The sequence below is a fragment of the Choristoneura fumiferana genome, chromosome Z (genome assembly GCF_025370935.1).
Source record: "Choristoneura fumiferana chromosome Z, NRCan_CFum_1, whole genome shotgun sequence".
Classification (NCBI taxonomy): Eukaryota; Metazoa; Arthropoda; class Insecta; order Lepidoptera; family Tortricidae; genus Choristoneura; species Choristoneura fumiferana.
This window is the reverse complement of record NC_133472.1, coordinates 26,935,747-26,955,221: the sequence shown is the minus strand read 5'-3', so window position 1 is coordinate 26,955,221 and position 19,475 is coordinate 26,935,747. Positions and strand designations below refer to the sequence as shown.

At 36.5% G+C, this 19,475-nt stretch overlaps 1 protein-coding gene across 1 annotated transcript in view; it reads right to left on the bottom strand.

Moving 5' to 3' along the window:
* Positions 1-19,475, bottom strand: part of LOC141445485 (PDF receptor-like) — a 79,923-nt gene that overhangs the window by 23,945 nt on the left and 36,503 nt on the right. Inside the window, exon 10 of the mRNA XM_074111353.1 lies at positions 17,360-17,543. Within this exon, the coding sequence (XP_073967454.1) occupies positions 17,360-17,543 (184 nt within the window). The remainder of the gene's footprint in view (positions 1-17,359; positions 17,544-19,475) is intronic.

Here is a 19,475-nt window from a genome sequence, read left to right as displayed (position 1 = left end):
GGTAATAGTAGCACAGCCTGTCCATTACTACGGTAATAGAAGACTGGGGTAATTTGGTTTTAATAGTACATTACTGCAGAGGCCATGAAGTAAGGGATTGATGGACGAGTTCGGGGTAGACGGGGATAAAACGAGTCCAGCAATCCCTGTTCTGGCCGAGGCTTGTATAGTGCTTTTCTCAAACAATGTGAGGAAATATTTCGCATCGCTTCGCATCGCTTCGCATCGCTTCGCATCGCTTCGCATCGCTTCGCATCGCTTCGCATCGCTTCGCATCGCTTCGCATCGCTTCGCATCGCATCGCTTCGCATCGCATCGCATCGCTTCGCTTCGCATCGCATCGCATCGCATCGCATCGCATCGCTTGGCATCGCTTGGCATCGCTTGGCATCGCTTGGCAACGCTTGGCATCGCTTGGCATCGCTTGGCATCGCTTGGCATCGCTTGACATCGCTTGGCATCGCTTCGCATCGCTTCGCATCGCATCGCTTCGCATCGCATCGCATCGCAGTATCGCAAATGCTTATAGAGTAGTAGTGGTTGGCTGTTCGTAATTTTTCCTTTGTCAGTTTAATGTTAGTAAGTAAAATTAAAAAGTTAGAGCAGCGGACAATAATGGATTTTCATACATACTTCATGGCCTAGGCCAAGAAGTTATGTAGGGAGGTGGTAGGGAGCCATAAATGAGAAACTTCATGTCTCCATTTCGTGACATTAACGCAAACATTTCCGAGCATGTTTGAGAAAATTATTATATCCAATTAATAATAACTAAAACGAGCCCAGAAAGTTACGACACTGAAAGTTCAATCATCATCATCATCATCATCCCAGCCTATATACGTCCCACTGCTGGGCACAGGCCTCTTCTCAGAATGAGAGGGCTTGGGCCGTAGTTCCCTCGCGGGCCCAGTGCGGATTGGGAACTTCACATACACCATTGAATTGCTTCGCAGGTTTGTTCAGGTTTGTGCAGGTTTCCTCACGATGTTTTTCTAAACCGTTAAGCTCGTGGTAAATTTCAAATGTAGGTAATTTCGCACATGAATTTCGAAAAACTCAGAGGTGCGAGCCGGGGTTTGAACTCACGATCCTCTGCTTGACAGGCCACGGGTAAACCACTAGGCCACCACGGCTCTAACTTCAATAATCGATCTTAAATATAATAGTTATTTGTGCATCAAGAGAGCAAAGTCGTTTTTTGGTGCGAGTGTTGATTTTGAATCCCGAGGAAGCGAAGGATTCTACAATTGAATCACGAGCGATAGCGAGTGATTCTAGGTTAGAATCCTGAGATCAGCGAGGGATTCAAACATACGAGATGCAAAAAAACTTTGTTCTCGTGTGACACATACAACTTTTCACCTGAGCAGCGAGAACATTTAAATTAAAGGTTAAAATAAAACCACATATATTTAGAAGACAAAAAAATATCAAAAACTTTAAAATATAATCCGATTGTTAAGAAATAAATATAGTACTTACTTAATTATATTTAAAACTTTTTCTGAAAAATGATTCATACAGTCGCCATTACATCTTTAAAAAGTCACTTAAGATTGCCAGACAACGATCAAAGGTCTCCGGTAAATAGACAGGTTTTGAATATGGAACGAAAAAGTACTCAGTAGGTACGACACAAATTTCAGACTCTTAAGATCATACTTTTTAATAATGCAAAAAACCTCATCTTTGGGTCATTAAAAAGATGGAACTATAGACGTATAGGTATCTATAATAATTCACAAAAAGGCAGCTAAAGTCCCGAAGCTGCCTTTTAGTGAATTATTACTAACAATTAATAATTGAAAATTAAAAGGCATTTCAATTGCATAATCGTAATTCTTTAAAATGCAGTGTTTGTAGTTAGCCGCCTTTTTGTAAAGTGTCTTGACAATAAATCCTTTTAGTGTAATTATTTACAAAGAAGTGAAAGTCCTGTAACTGCCTTTAAATAAATTATAACACCAAACTACTTTTTAAAGCAAACAGTAGATAAATTATATTAACTGAGTAATTCACTACAAAGCAGCCTTAAATGCTCAAATGCAATAAACTGCTTTTTAAGGAATTTATTCTTTAAAATATTTTTTCTTAAACTTTGGATAGCCAACATTCAAGTGAATTGAAATTAAAGAAAATACTCATAATTAACAGACATTTATTAAAATGGCATATTACAAAATATAAAAATATTGTAATGAGGGCTATGCGGTATTGGGTTTGATGGCGATACCGGTATTATTCCGGTATTCAAATTTTGAAAACCGGTATCCCGGTATTTCGGTATTTTCCGTATTTTCCCCTTATTTTTCTTTCATTCTGTATAAGTCTGTTGGTTTGTTGAAATATAACCAATATTGAAAAAGAAATATTATAATATAATAAATAATAATAATATATAAATACTTATGTATATATTTTTAATACCAAAATTTTAATATGAGATCGTAATCAACACATTTGATCATATCTCTTGCTTTTTTCGTGTTGAAGTGAAATTATGACAGATCAAAGTAAAGTTCAAATCCTCTTTGGTTAAAATATTTGGAATTCAGTGAGTAGACCCAACACTGTACTCAGCATTTTAAAAAAAAATTAAAAAGTTACTTTGTCTCACGGAGTGAGCAAAATGCGATTTTGCTCACTGATTTCTCATAGCAAAACCTGCCTGTTTGAGGTGCTGAGGTGAAAAAACTATTTATTCTCGTTTGTTAAGGAGCTTTGATAACCTTATAATTTTTTGGACTCATTTGAAAACTTCCTTATACTTACTTGGTTTGGATAGGAATTTAACTAAATGTAAACAAAACAACGTCAATTGGTGTTTTAAATATTGAAATCCCCCTATCAAACTATCTAAACTACTAACTAGTCTAGTTTGTATTACAATGATAGATAAGTAAAATGTTTAAAATCCTATAGTCCATTCAGGATAACATTGGACTCTAGAAGGTCACAGAAGAAGGGGTTCTAAACATTTTCTGTGAAGTCGTAATAATGATGATAAGAAGTAATAAGATGAAGTCATCTTTTTTTTTACACTGCAGTTTAAAAGTGTTGTTTGTTTACTTTGTAAGTATGAAATAACACCATAATAATACGTAATTTGCTACATAATACCACAGAATAAGTAATAGTACAAATAATACTGATTCGATTTATATTTAAACATAATTTAATAACTGTGTTTCGTGGGTTCGTCCGCTCCATTCCCTGCTTAAAAATATTCTACTCGTAGTTTCTGCTATGAAGTTCAGGGTTTTTTTTTCATTCCAAATTTTATCAAATTTGGTGCAGTGCTTTAGTTGTGAAAAGTTAACTATTCGTATATGATTAAAGGTCATCATATTTTGATCCAAACTGGCGATTTAAAACAATAAATAATGTATAGAATATTTCTTGAGTTAACAATATTATAAAAGTCCCGTTTCTTGCAGAATATTCTTTACTTCTGCCTCTTTAGGTATTTTATAGGAAGACGTTTCTGTTTTTAACAAAATAGGAAAAGTTTTTTTACTGTTTTTATATTATGATATGAAAAATAGCAAAGTTAATCTCACTAATATTAATTATTATTGCGAAAGTTTGTAAGTCTGTATGTTCGTTTGTTGCCTAGCACTTAACGTCTTAACCGCTCAACCGATTTAGGTGCAATTCGGTATACAGATAGTGCCAGTCCCGGGGAAGGAAATTGAATAGTTTTTATCCCGAAAAATTGCATAGTTCCCGCGGGATAGCAATAAACGAATGCTACGTGAACGGAGTCGCGGGCAACAGTTAGTTAAATTTGTTAACTGAAACTAATATTGACGTCTTCGATATTTTAATTAGAATTATGTTTAGACCGTAAACTAAAAAAAACAATTTATTAAATGACTTCCAAAAGCGTTCAATATAAATAGCCTATTTTCCTTCTGCCCATTCCTATAAATATTGAACAGACTCTAGAATGTACCAAATCTGGCAGCTGAAGTTTCTTTACATTTAGTTAATTTCCTAAACGTTTCAAGTATAAGTACCACCGTAATAGGCGCCCCGTTACCTTAGTGTCTGTGGGAAAGTTTACTTGATCTGAAACAACTTCCCTTAAAGTTAATGGAAACTAAAACGAACACAGTCGATTATCAAATTAATATGTACTTAATGTGTAAAGTGGCGGTAATCTTGGCACATATATTTCTCCCATGGAGCAAACACGTGAAGCAAGCAAAAGGCAAGCAAAGCTGTCGTAGGTAAATAGGTACTCGGAATATAATTTCTCCGTTCATTCATATATTTGTTTTCACGGCTAATCCACTAGGCTGTTTTCGACTTTTATACTGGAAATTCCTTATCGTTTTTCACGTGTAACATTAATTTCAACTCGGACGAAGTCGCGGGCGGTTTTTGATAAAAGTGGAATTTGTTTTTAATTTAAATACTAGGTACATCCTGCATTTCTTTTTTTCGATTTTTCTACAATCTCTCTATTGTCCGCGATTTCGTCTGCAAAATATTCGCTTATCACTATCCCACTACAACTATGCACTTTCCCACATATTTATCCTATGTGTTAATCCGGTTTACCTGTGTGTGAAAATTCATCCAAATCTATCCAACCGGTTAATCGTGACAGAGTAACAAACATACACACGGAACACTCATAAACTTCCTCGTTTCCTTATGTTCTCGTTGTTATAACACAGAATAAGTAATAGTACTAGTAGTTATAATTAAGATTACCAGGATACTTCTACGGAGCCCGGTATTTTTACTCGAAGCTCGAACGATTTTCGAGCGACAGAAATTAGGTTAGGGACGATCACATTTTTTTTCAATACGTATTGATAGCGGGTTTGTTTTAATATGCTGAATACGCAATTCTATTTGAATAGCAATATTTGCATTAAGCCATCTCATACATTTAAACGAAGTAAGGGACAATTTCTTTGCAAATGCAATATAAAAAGATTCAAATTCATTTTAAAACGCTACGCAGCTTTAACTCTTGCGTACGTGGACGTGGATAGGACTCGTGTATACGTGATAGGTAGGTACTATGTTTCTAAAATACTCAGTATAGAAAGATTCCCATACGAATGAGAAAAATTGGTCAAGTGCGAGTCGGACTCGCACATGAAGGGTTCCGTAAACAGTTCAGTATTTTTTTTAATTCTTCTAATATAAGTTTTTTTTTGCTGACTGTACTTTATGCCCCTGGTTGCCAAAATACCCGTTAAGGCTAATCAAACGAGTCCAAACTCGATGCGGTCGTGTCGTTTATTACAGAGTTCCTATGGTCACCCGCTAGCTTTATCATCAGATCAACTCCATGTCATAATAATATTGCATTGTTATCGAATTTATATACATGCGTGTTAAATTTCAGCTCAATCGGTTGAAGACATCCAATCCATCCTTCCAATTTCAGTTGAAAGATTCCACCCAAGAAAACATAGTTACATTATACTGCAAATAAATATAATGCTTGTAATACGTTTTTGTTAAAAATTACATTTTTACTACAAGCTTTTTTTGCTGAATGTACTTTTTGTTGACTTTACTTGCATTGCCATCTAAACTACATAACTGTATCAAATTTCAAGTCGGTAGGTACTATTAACTATTGAGGAGTTCCCTCCTGCAGAGACGATCCTGGCAGGACTATCAAGATGTCACTACCAGATTATTGTATTGTCACCGAATTTACATAGTATACCAAATTTCAAGTCGATCGGACCGCTGGAAAGGGGGTCAAATTTAGCTTTCAATATTTGACCCAAACAAACAATTTAAATAAAGAAACAAACAGGGCAACCTAAAGAAAAGCTTTTAATAGCATCGTCGAAATGTATGCACTTGTGCAAGAATTTTGAATAAAAAACAATTTGAATTCTCATCCTCTTTGGATCTGGCTGTTTGCTTCTGAAACCATTGCCCGCGCCGCGCGTGGCTCAAAACAAAATGGCTGTCAGCGCGGTTCATTCGCGGGAAATTCGGCGGACTTCGTATGTTCTGTAATTTAATAATAAGAAGCTCGACTAGTGTGAATAAATTTTAAACTGTATTATAAACTTAGTAAATAGTGTTAAATTATTTTTTAGTGTAAAAAACAATAGGTAAGCATAGTGATTACTACGGTGCGGATTTGGCGAGCTCTTTACCAAAGTTAACTTATTAATTGAGGTTTGTGGTTCATAAATTGCTTCATTAATTTTGCACAAAAATTAATAAAGTACACAATCAGACAGTCACTATATTATATAATCGAAGCTTTTATAAAATATCATTAAAATCGCAAACTTAATAGTAAATACTCAAACGACACAGCTAGCCGTTGCTAGGCGTCACGGTCGCCTTAGTAACTGCTAATAACGCCTAGCAACCAAAAACGCTGCCAAAAACACGTTTCTTGTATGACGACCCCCTTTAATTTTTAACTTTATTTTATTTTTAGTATTTGTTGTTACATAATACACACACACATACATACACAGTAATACATAATCTGTGAAAATTTCAAGTGTCTAACTTTTATGGCTTCAGAGATAGAGCCCTGTGACAGACGGACGGAGTAATAGGGTCCCGTTGGCACTCTTTGGGTACGGAACCCTAAAAAACGAATTCAAACCTCCTCCTTTTTTTCATGTCGATTAAAAATCGGTAAAAACACGAAAGGTGTCACAAACCTTAATTTTTGAAAATTGAAAAATCGCAAGGTTTTCGGCTTTGGATAATGTTAACTACAAACTCTGCGGGCCATTTTTGTTGCAAGCGTTCAGATGTGATGATGAGTTAGAGCTGCTGCAACGTCTTGCCATATTCAAATTTAGCCTACAAAAGAATGCCATGCACGCTTTCTTGAATAGATAAGTGAAGGCGACACCAAGTTTTCTACAATGGCCCTCACTGGTACCTGCGAGCACTCGTTAGGGATCCTCGAGAGGTTTGAGGAGCCAGCCTTATTTCAAACAAAATGGAATCAGGCGAGGGTCGGACGGACAAAAGACGTGCGAAGGTCAATGTTTACAATGACGGAAAATATTAAATTCTGTGTAATCACTGTTACAAATATCCATAAATTGTCGAAGTTTGATTCTATTTTTACCCGACTGCCCGAAGGAGGGTTATGTTTTTAGCTTTACAATTTATTTGATTCTTTGAAGTTGTTCTTTTCTTTACCGATCTGTATGGGAATTTAAGTTAACTGTTTTATGTTGGTATATTTAACTAAAAAAGTTGAAGTTTATTCGCTTAAGCTCTCGTCGGATTCAGGACATTTATCCGACCAATGGGTTTCGTAGCAATTTAAATTATTGATCAAGTATCTAAATACAACAGTTAAAAAATCGGTTTTGTTGTTTGTTTCATTTAATATGTTTTCCGAACAAGCTTTGCAAAAGCTTTTTTAACCGGCTTCAAAAAAGGAGGATGTTATCAATTCGGTTGTATTTTTTTTATGTTTGTTACCTCAGAACTTCGTCATTTATGAACCGATTTGAAAATATTTTTTTGCTTTCGTCAAGGCATGTCTTCAATTAGGTCCCATAAGTACGTAATCGGGATCTAATGATTGGATTTTAAGGAAATCAACGGAACTCTTCAAATGTTGTAGGGACACCTATAGTAAATTGGATATATTTGGATATACCATATTTGGTGAAGTGGAACTGATGATGAAGACCACAGTTGACCATCGGTGTTACTACTCGATAACAAGTATTTCACGGGTTAAATTTTAATTACTCTGACACAGTTGCTAAGCAATGTATGCTCCTCGTAATGCATACGGTAAAACGGGTGGTGAAGTACCAGGACTCCTCAATAATAAATAAAATAAATAAATATAATGGGACACTTGACACCAATTGACCTAGTCCCAAACTAAGCAAACTTGTACTATGGATACTAGGCAAGGGATAAACATACTTATAAACATAAATACATACTTAAATACATCTTAAACACCCAAGAACCGAGAACAAACATTCGTATTATTCATACAAATATCTGCCCAAGCCGGGAATCGGACCCAGGACTTCAAGCTTCGTAGTCAGGTTCTCTAACCACTTGGACATTCGGTCGTTTGAATGAACGACTCTGGATCAGAAAAAGCAATCTTTCGTAAAAGGTGACGAGCAGTTGATATTAAACTATTGTATCTTAGATTATTTACACTAAAAAGCATGAAAAAAAAATTATAACAAAAAATTTAACCGACTACAAAAACCATAAAAATAATTTTCTACCAGTCTGAAGTCGGTCGGTGCCTCAGCACGAGCCAGCAGGAGTGATTGAAGCCCGTAAGCGTAGCCGAGGTAGATGACTATAGGTCCACTCCTGCTGGCTCGTGCTGAAGCACCGACCGACTTCAGACTGGTAGATAATTATGTTCATGGTTTTTTGTACCTAGTCGGTTAAATTTTTTGTTGTAACTTTTTTTTTAAATATGATCATTTTTAGGGTTCCGCAGTAACTAGTTAGGGTTCCGTAGTCAACTAGGAACCCTTATAGTTTCGCCATGTCTGTCCGTCTGTCTGCCTGTCTATCCGTCTGTCTGACTGTCTGTCTGTCCGTCCGCGGCTGAGCTCAGAGACCGTTAGTACTAGAAAGCTCTAATTGGGCATGAATACGTATCAGTCACGCCGACAAAGAGGTCAAATAAAAAAAAATTAGGGTACCTGCCATAGACATAAAGTAGGGGTGATTTATTTTTTCTCGACTAACTCTATTAGTGTGGGGTATCGTTGGGTTTGCAAAATAGTCAACTTTAAAATGCACATTTTCATTAAATCGAGCGCCCCCCGCACCCTCTAAAATCTAAACTGTAGGGTGGGAAACTATTAAAAAATTCAAGATGGTAGTAAGTATATCAAATTTACAAGGAAATTTATAACGACTAAGATTAATTGAGAATTATTAGTAGTTTAAAAGTAAATAGCAGCCTAAGGGTATAAAATATACCTAAACTTGGAAGATTCCGTAAACAATACGAGATCCTTAAAAAATATTCTATATTATATTTTTCTATTTTTGTAATGTCTCTGTACTGCTTTTAGTGATCAATAAAGAATATTTGTATTGTATTGTATTGTAATATTACTTAATTTTTTCGTAATGTTTACGGAATCTTGGGCGCGTCCGACACGCTCTGGGCCGTTTTTTTTAAATTAATTAAAAGCGTTTTGGTGCTTATGTCAATACTTCAAGACGCGGGCTCAATAGAACGCGCAGCGCATTTCCGACCGTGTGGTCGCAGTGTTTATAACTTTGTGCAGTCGCAGGCTTGCGGCGATCAATGCCTTCTTCCACATCCAGGCCACGCTCTTTAGTGTTTGATTTGTTTTCAATAGCGCCTTAAAAATGTTTAATTAGGTACTTACATATCCTTAGAATGGATAACAGAACACGTTTCAACTGTTTTTAGATTTTCTGTCCGTGCGTCTTTTTGTCTGCATTCCATGGTAAGTATTTTGAATATTTTGACGCACACTTAATTCGCAGATATTTGATCAGAATGATCTTTGGCCAAGAATAAATATAGGAAAGAAAAATAATGTTATAAATTAAATAAATTTGCTACTTATACCGGGTGGGCCCTGTAACAGGAGCAAAAAATTTAACCCCAGGTTCTGCTACTCAAATGGAACTACTTTAATTATGCAACTTTCAAAAATTAAGTAATTTTATCATTATGTTTATTCCAAACAAATTAAATGCTATTTTCAATGTAGCATCCATATAGCCTAAATGACATCGCCTGTCACGTAAGAAAATGACGGATTTAGCAATGAGCTGACCTATTGATATTGTTTATTGAGTGATTCTTTCGATACATACCTATTGGTGTTAAAGTACTTCCAGTAAACGAGTCTTCTAGTGACTTTATAGAAGTCTGTGTTTGATATCTGTGTACGGTTGCTATGACTTGTTATTCTAAAATTGTTGATTTGTCTTTATTCCAATATATTTTCCCTTAACAAATGCATTTACTTTAATACTAGCTTCTGCCCGCGACTTCGTCCGCTTGAAATAGTAATTTTGGGAAGTATTTAATTTATATAGGATACCTATTCTGCCAATAATAGTACATAGAAACTTCTACGGTTTACCAAAAATACCTATTTTAGTACATTGCTACAAACATAACTATTTTTATTGTTCTTCCATACATCCATCCATCCGATGTTCTTTGGTAAAACATAAATATTTTGCGGGTAGCCATATTTTAGCAATACGACATGTAGCCTGCCAACACAAAAGGACTAATTCTTCATAGTGAACTATTGACACCTTACGTCCTTTATTGTAAGTCAAGGCATTTTACTAAGCATAGCTACACATATTTCCGATAAATATACTTATACGTAGTAACTTTTTTGGAATTCCTTAAGAACTTTCATCCCCATATTTGCAAGTAAATAGGTCGAAATTTGAAAAGCGCCAGATCAGATGTTTTTTAGGGTTCCGTACCTTAAAAGGAAAAAATGGAACCCTTGTAGGATTACTTTGCTGTCCTTCCGTCCGTCTGTCTGTCAAGACCCTTTATCTCGTAAACGCGCGGAGTAAGGTATATATAGAGTTGAAATTAAAACCCTAAACTCAGGTCAATAGTCCCGAAAGCTGTGAAAAAATCACACCTCTAAGTCAAGGCAATCAAAAGCTACAGTCGTTAAAAAGGTGTTTCCATACAAATTGCCTCAACAGAAAAAGTTATAGGGTAGGTACTTCCGGCTGTGTTAGAAACTTGGAATTTTGCATAAAGGTACAATAAATAAGAAAAATCTGAAAATCATAATTTTTCATGTCTGACTGTCTATGTGAATAAGCCATCTAAAATGACCCTACATTGCGTACATTTTGCTTATGAGCTTAAAAGGCTCTGCTAACACTGCACCATCCCCTCTGCTAACATCCTTAAACAAATATCTATTTATTTCTTATAAGTAGCCCAATACCAAGTTTCATAAAGAACCATCGATTTATCTTCGACAATGACGATCTTCCATATAAAGTTTCATTCCCTATTTCACCCCTCACAGGAAGAATTTTTAAAAACGCGCGAACAAATATGTATTTATCTCTTACCACGTGCCCAAATACCAAGTTTCATAAAGAACCATCGATTTATCTTCGACAATGACGATCTTCCATATAAAATTTCATCCCCTATTTCACCCCCTCACAGGAAGAATTTAAAAAAACGTGCGAAGAAATATCTATTTATCTCTTTTCACGTGCCGAAATGGCAAGTTTAATAAAGATTCATCGATTTATCTTCAATAATGACGACCTTGCGTATAAACTTTCATCCCCTATTTCATCCCCTCACAGGTCGATTTTTTAAAAAAGCTCAAACAAATATAGAATTATTTCTTATTAAGTGCCTAAATGCCAAGTTTCATGGTTTTATCTTCGATAGCTACGAACTTCCACCATATAAACTTTCATCCCCTATTTCAACCCCTGAAAGCCTCTTTTTCGCGATAAAAAATAGCCTATGTTCTTTCCCAGGGTCTATTCTATCTCTGTACCAAATTTCATCAAAATCGGTTCAGCGGTTTAGGCGTGAAAGCGTAACAGACAGACAGACAGACAGAGTTACTTTCACATTTATAATATTAGTATGGATTAAGTGCCTAAATGCCAAGTTTCATGGTTTTATCTTCGATAGCTACGAACTTCCACCATATAAACTTTCATCCCCTATTTCAACCCCTGAAAGCCTCTTTTTCGCGATAAAAAATAGCCTATGTTCTTTCCCAGGGTCTATTCTATCTCTGTACCAAATGTCATCAAAATCGGTTCAGCGGTTTAGGCGTGAAAGCGTAACAGACAGACAGACAGACAGACAGAGTTACTTTCACATTTATAATATTAGTATGGATGGTAGCAGAGCGCAAAAATAAGATTTGAAGCTTAAACCGGATAACGGTCTATTTTTTCAAAGAGTGCGGAACAATCAAATCGAACGAAAATGGGTTCAAACATTAAATTCGAGATTGGACGACTCGAAGGTAGTACCAACTGGCAAACCTGGAAATACAAAGTTTCGTTGCTATTGCGGAGCATACCAGGTACGCTAGATATAATCCAAGGTATAGCGACAAAGCCTGATCCGCCTGCGGCGAAGGCGTCATCTGAGGAATTGTTAAAATATAAGACTGATTCGGACAAGTACCAAAGTCTCGACAGTCATGCATTGCTTATCCTTACGACCAACATGACCGAAGAAACCTTAAACAAGGTAATTCGATGTGGAACGTCGAAAGATATGTGGACAGAGCTACATCGTCTTTATGATGGGGCAAAGGAAGATCGAAGCTATGAACTTTGCATGAGGTTTTTCCGCTTTCAACTTGAAGATAATGATATGGCAAGTCACATCTCGACACTTAAAAACATATGGTACGACTTAAACAAGGAAATTGATGGAAATGAACTCCCGAAAATGCTTTTAATTTGCAAAATCTTGGATACCCTTCCAGATAAATATTTTAACTTTAAGTCTAGCTGGTTATTGATGAATAAGAGTGATCGAAATATCGAAAATTTGACGACTCAGTTGTGTGCGCACGAAAGAGCTTTAACGAGTGGATGTAAGGACAACATCGAAGAAGCATTAGTACTGAGATCTAAAGGAAAAAGTAAGGATAAATTTAAGAAAAGGAAATGCAATTATTGTAGAGAAGGATTCCACAAGGTCACATCATGTCAGAAGTGGATTGCGGATGGCAGACCTCCTAAGCCTCCCAAGCAAGCTGCGAATATTGCGATGTTGACAGGCCTGGCTTTAGCATGCGACAATCAAACCACTGATAAAGACACTTGGTATGTCGATAACGGTGCGACCAGTCACTTTACAAATAGAAGAGACATATTCCAATCTTTTGAAAACTTCGGAGAATCGCGTAATGTATTGACGGCGAACGGAGAGGTGATCGAATGCATAGGAAAAGGCTCTATTCAAATTGAAGCTGACATAAAAGGTCACAAGGAGTTAATAACCTTAAAAGACGTATGGTACGTTCCAAGCATTAAGAGAAATTTATTTTCTGTGCTAGCCGCGCAAGATACGCTAAAGAACAGCATCTTTCAGTCAAATGCTCAGTCATGCAACATAAGTATTGATGGCAAAGTTGTTTTAATCGGAAATCGTGAAAAGCATGGCGGTTTATACAAACTTAATGTCAAAACACTTATGCCAGAACTTGAGATTAACCAATTGACAACGTCACAAAATCTTCAACTCTACCATGAACGCCTAGGACACCAGAATAAGAGACATGTAGCAAAACTGATACAAAGAGAACTAGGAGTGAGTCTAGACTCAAGTTCCACAGATATCTGTGAAGGCTGCGTCTTTGGCAAGACACATAGGCAAAAGTTCGGAGAGAGACCAAGAGCTACAAAATCTGGAGAACAAATTAGCGCAGACGTATGTGGACCATTCCCATACTCGATTTCAAAGTGTAGATACTACGTTCTGTTTAAAGACAACTACTCAAAATATCGATGGATCTACTTTCTGAGACACAAGTCTGAAGTTCACGCATGCTTGAAAGACTTTCTTGCTGAAGCTAAAACTTGCGGAAACGTCGTACAGGAGTTACTCACCGATAATGGAGGAGAGTTCGACAACGAACAAGTACGAAATACTTTGAGACAATTCGGGGTAAGACAAAGATTTACGATGCCTTATACACCTCAACAGAACGGTTCTTCTGAACGCGAAAATCGTACGGTTGTAGAAATGACAAGAGCACTAATGCATGCTCATGATGAGATACCGAAAGGTTTATGGGCTGAGATATCCAAAGCTTCAGTCTACATACTGAATAGAACGGGACCTACTCCAATAGAAGGAAAGTCACCGCACGAACTTTGGTACGGTAAGAAGCCAAGAATAAATCATTTAAAAATTATTGGTAGTCATTGCTACGTGCATGTTCCAAAAGAAAAGAGATCAAGTAAGTTAGACAGGAAGGCTGAAAGAGGGATACTTATCGGATATGATGGTGATGAAGGATATCGAGTATTTGATGTGAAGAATCTCAAATTGATCAGATCACGAGATATTGTTGTTGATGAGATATCTTTGCTAGACAAGAAGAAGACTGATACAACTTCAAAAATACCTGAACCTGATACAAATATCTACGAGCTACCTGTTCCTTCAACGAGTTCTCCAACTTTTTATGAAGAACATCATCCACAAGCACAATCAGAGACAAACGATAGTGTTGAAGAGTATGAGTCATTTGAAGAAGATGAAACAGTTGAAAATAATATAGATCCCAATGTTATGACACGACAAAACGCCGACTTGCCAGTGCATGGCGAGCGTCAACTACGTGATCGAAGCCGGATTAAACCTCCACAAAGATTTAGTTTCGAGCAGTTCATTAACGAGGCTATATCCATTCCTGAACCATCTTCATATCGAGAAGTTTTACACAATCCTGAAAAAGATAAATGGATCGAAGCGATGGATAAAGAAATACAATCCCTTAAAGAAAATCAGACGTGGGAATTAACTAACCTGCCTAAGAATCGGAAAGCACTACCTTGCAAATGGATATTTAAAATTAAAAGAAATCCTGATGGTACAGTCGACAAGTACAAAGCACGTTTAGTTGCTGTTGGCTACAATCAAAAGAAAGGTATTGACTATGACCAGACATTTAGTCCAGTTGCGAAAATGAGTACAATAAGACTTCTGTTAAGCATTGCTGCAAATGAAGGATTAGCGCTTAGAGAGTTTGACGTTTCTACAGCTTTTCTATACGGTACCGTCAAAGAAGAAATTTATATGCGACAACCAGACGGCTTTGATGACAGAACTGGCCGAGTATGCAAGCTGAAAAGAAGCCTATATGGACTTAAACAGGCACCTAAATGCTGGAATGAGTGCATTCATGATTTTCTTATAGAATCTGGTTTTATCCAGAGTGAAGCTGATCCCTGTGTCTATGTCCGAGAATGTGGACAAAATAAGATACTAATTGGGCTCTATGTTGATGACGGTCTGTTGGCTGCATCAGATGAGAAAGAGGCAGATGATTTCATCCAAAATGAATTGAAAGGTCGGTTTAAAATAACGACAAGAGTTCCGTCTTACTTCCTTGGGCTCGAAATAGAACAAAACAATGAATGTATTAAGGTTCATCAAGCTGCTTACACTCAAAAATTGCTAGACAAGTTCGGGATGAGTAACTGCAAAGCTGTTGGGACACCCATTATAAAATGCGAAAAGGAAATGGAGAAAGAAGAATGTCCTGATCAACAGTCAAATTTTCCATACCGACAAGCTGTTGGATCTCTAGCTTATCTTATGGTTGCAACGAGACCAGATATAGCATATGCAGTTGGGGTGGTATCAAGAAGCCTAGGTAACCCTACCAAAAATAATATTCAACAAGTAAAGAGAATCTTTAGATACTTAAGAGGAACTGTCGATACAGGACTCGAGTATAAAAAAGGCGAAAGTCGTCTTGTATGCTACAGTGATGCAGATCACGGTGGTGACGATACAAGCGGATGCTCTACGAGCGGAGTGTTATGCCTGTATGCTGGATCGGCCATATCCTGGCGAAGCTCCAAGCAAACCACGGTTGCACTGTCGTCTACCGAAGCGGAGATAGTAGCGGCCAGTGAAGCAAGTCGAGAGATTATTTGGCTGAAAAGGTTGTTACAAGATCTAAAAGTAAATATTGACACGCCTACTTTGCGAATTGATAATGAATCAGCAATTAAACTGGCATACAACCCTCCATCGGTACAGCATCGAAAGACTAAGCATATAAAAATAAAACACTTCTATGTCAGACAGTGTATATCTGAAAATGATATAGTCATTGAACAAGTACCGACAGCAGAACAATTGGCTGATATATTCACGAAGCCTCTGTACAAGCCAAAATTGATTAAGCTTTGTGAACAGTTTGGCTTGAAAAAGGCAAGGAAATGTTAAAGTACTTCCAGTAAACGAGTCTTCTAGTGACTTTATAGAAGTCTGTGTTTGATATCTGTGTACGGTTGCTATGACTTGTTATTCTAAAATTGTTGATTTGTCTTTATTCCAATATATTTTCCCTTAACAAATGCATTTACTTTAATAATTGGAAGATACCTAACCTCAATATCCCTGTAGAGCACTGTAACATTTATCGATACCTAAGTTTATTTTTACTCGCGGCTTCGTTCGCGTGAGCCAAATGGTAGGTACGTCGAGCAGTTGAATTAAAATTCTGAGATTTTACTAAAAATCTGTGGGAATCCTAAAAATCACAGTCTTCATTTAAGTACGTACAGTCGAACAAATTGAATCATGACCCAGGGTAGAACCTTTGTGCTACTAATGTCATGTTGACATCTCATACTTTTGTCAAAGAAATTATAGTGAAATTGATTATTAAAAGGTTCCACCCTGGGTCATGCATGATTCAATTTGTTCGACCGTACTTACGTAGCATAAAAACAGTAAAAAAAAAACTCTAGACATACGTATTACTCGTAGGATAATATTATTTTATGATTTTAAAAGCATAAATGCAGATCACGCACGAATATCAGGATGAATAGTAGCTTATTAGTCATTCAAGAGATAAGCTATCTGCATACCAAATTTCATTGAAATTTTTTCAGCTGTTTCCAGTCAAGGATTCACTCACAAACTTTCGCATTTATTTATATTATTAGCAGGCTTGAGGGCTTTGAGGCTTGAGTGTTTCTGGTAAAGACATTACCTTCACGTTTATTTTTAGGGTTCCGTACCTTAAAAGGAACAAATGGAACCCTTCGTAGGATAACCATAACCCATGTGTCTGTCAATCTATTGGTCATAACTTATAACTGATTTGCTCCGAAATTACTAGACCGATTGAATTTAAATTTGTTGTCGGTGACCCAGAGAAGAATGTGTACTTAATGTGAATAAATTAATTTTAAACATGGAGCCTTTTTTTTCGGGGATGAGGAGGGGGAGACAACTTTTTATAATTTTAAGATAAATATTTTTTAAGTACCTGAGTTATTTAAGGAATAAATGCAAAAATTGACCTTTCCCCCTTATCTCCGAAACTATATGGGGCCTTGAATTTTGAATTTTGAAAAAGTACCTACACATTACAGTCAAAAATATTGGAAGGCTATAGGTATTTATATAATTTTGTATACTTAATTATAGTTTTTTTTTTCAAATTTTGTGCTTTTGTCTCGTTTCCATTGTAAGATGCATTTTGCTAAGGAGCAGGGCTCTGCTAAGTCTGGGTATTCATAGATTCCTACAAATTTGTACGGTTCCCTTGTTGCACGAGTTCGACTCGCACTTAACTGATTTATATTCTTTCCACCTGCCATAGAAATTGAAATTTACCTCTCCATTCAAAAAGCAATAGACCAACGCGATGAAGAACCCCTGGAAGGAGCGCAGGAAGTGCGTGCCGTAGCACCACAGGCCGAAACGCCACACGCTGCCGTCCAGCGGAGCCGCCGTCATGTTGATGGCGTTAGTGATTCCCAACAGCGGCAGCAGCACCAGCGCCGCTCGCACGGCTTTTCTGCAATTATGCATTAGTTATTGTTATCTCTTTACTTTAATAAGCAACAAGAAACAAATTATTAAGTACGTGCCTAAACAACACTCATAAGATAACATAAGCTTTGCTTGCTTACTTTGGAACAAATTCAATTGGTGTCACGTGTCCCGTGATATTAATTAATTTATTAAAATCATCATCATCATATAAGCCTTAGGAAGTTTACTGTTGGACTAGGCATCCCCGTAGACCTCCAGTTGCTTCGGTTATAGAAGCGGCCTGCATCCACCATGGACCCGCAGCTTAAACCTATTCCGGTCGTAATTGTAAACTAGCACTAAACTTGTTTAAGTGTGGCTGAGTTAGGTAAGAAACCTTACATTCACCTCCTCCTTCCACTCTCATCTTTCAACATTTGACAGAAAGGAATAAGTATAGTATATTCCCAACGCATTAACAATGTGGATTCTGATTTAGTTTATCACCTATTGGGAGGGTGCGAAGTACTAGGGGGGGGGGGGTGATGAAATCTATCGCAGCGCTCATGGTGGCTAAAAGTAGAAATAGTTCTAGCTCTGTCATCTGTCATTAACAAAGCAATTTGTATAGACTTTAACTACCTAATTTTAGTAATAGATGTTTGTGTTATGATGCGAGCTTGAATTATTGAACACTGTCCCTGTTTTGTTCTTAATTCCTCTACATCATGGACATTGGACATGTCCTTGAAACGGTTTGTGGTTAAAATTTTATATTGAGTGATACTCACAAAACCGGTCATCAAAATGATACTCATTTTGATCTGAAAACGACATTTAATTTATTACTAGCGATATAAGAATAATTATATAATTTTACTATTATTCAAAGAAACCAATAAGATAGATTTATCTTTTCGTTTTACAGTAAAAGTACAACTAAACATGAAGTAAGCAAACCCTGACATAACGAAAATCAAACACACTTTTTGAATAAATTTTACTTACCTCATTTAATTTTATTGACCAAAAATTAATTCTCAACCTTTTTTCCACCCAAATCACGGTATCAAAGTAATTTTGTATTATAAATTAATACGTTATAGGTTTGATTTTTGTCACAATGTCGCGATGAAATTTCAAAACGTCAGAGCATCAGAGCCAAAAAAGTTTCGGACGCTAGGTGGCACTGATGTCGTGCACAGAGCCAATACAAGGCGGGCTTTGTAACATGAGCAAAATAAAATCACAGCTTCAACTCTTCATCTTGAGCTAATTTAGTTCTACAACTTTTGAAAATAACTTGTAAATACTTATTATGATTTTTATTATAGTTTAAAGTTTAATTGGACAAGCAATGTATTGCGAAATCCGTCATTTTGTTACGTGTCAGGCGATGTCATTTAAGCTATTGGATGCCGTACATTGCAAATACCATTTAATTTTGTTAGGAATAAACATAATGACAAAATTACTTAACTTTGGAAAGTTGCAGAACTAAAGTAGTTCCATTTGAGTAGCAGAACCTGTGTTTTAATTTTTTGGTCCTGTTACAGGGTCCACGAGGTATATCTATCCATATATTATAAATAACGCAAAGTCGGTTTAGTTACACCATTTATTATAACACAAAAACGGCTAGACAGATATTGATAAAATATGGTATGGAGGTTGCTGACACTGGATTAACATATAGACTTCTTTTTATCCGACTACCTACCCAAAAAGGACGGTATTGTTTTTAATGTACTTATCCAATAAAGTGCGGTTAGTCATTAGAATTTCAAAGTCTGTTAGGTAATACGAAGTTTGCCGGGTCAGTTAGTTAATATTGCAATATAGTTGGAAAAGTAATCATGCGCCACATCCGTATGTGGCTAAATATGTGAAGTCCTTCAACATTAAAAGCATCACTTTATGCAATAAAACCCTCAGCTGTACCAAAGACACTGTGCTGTGCATCATAAAATATTCT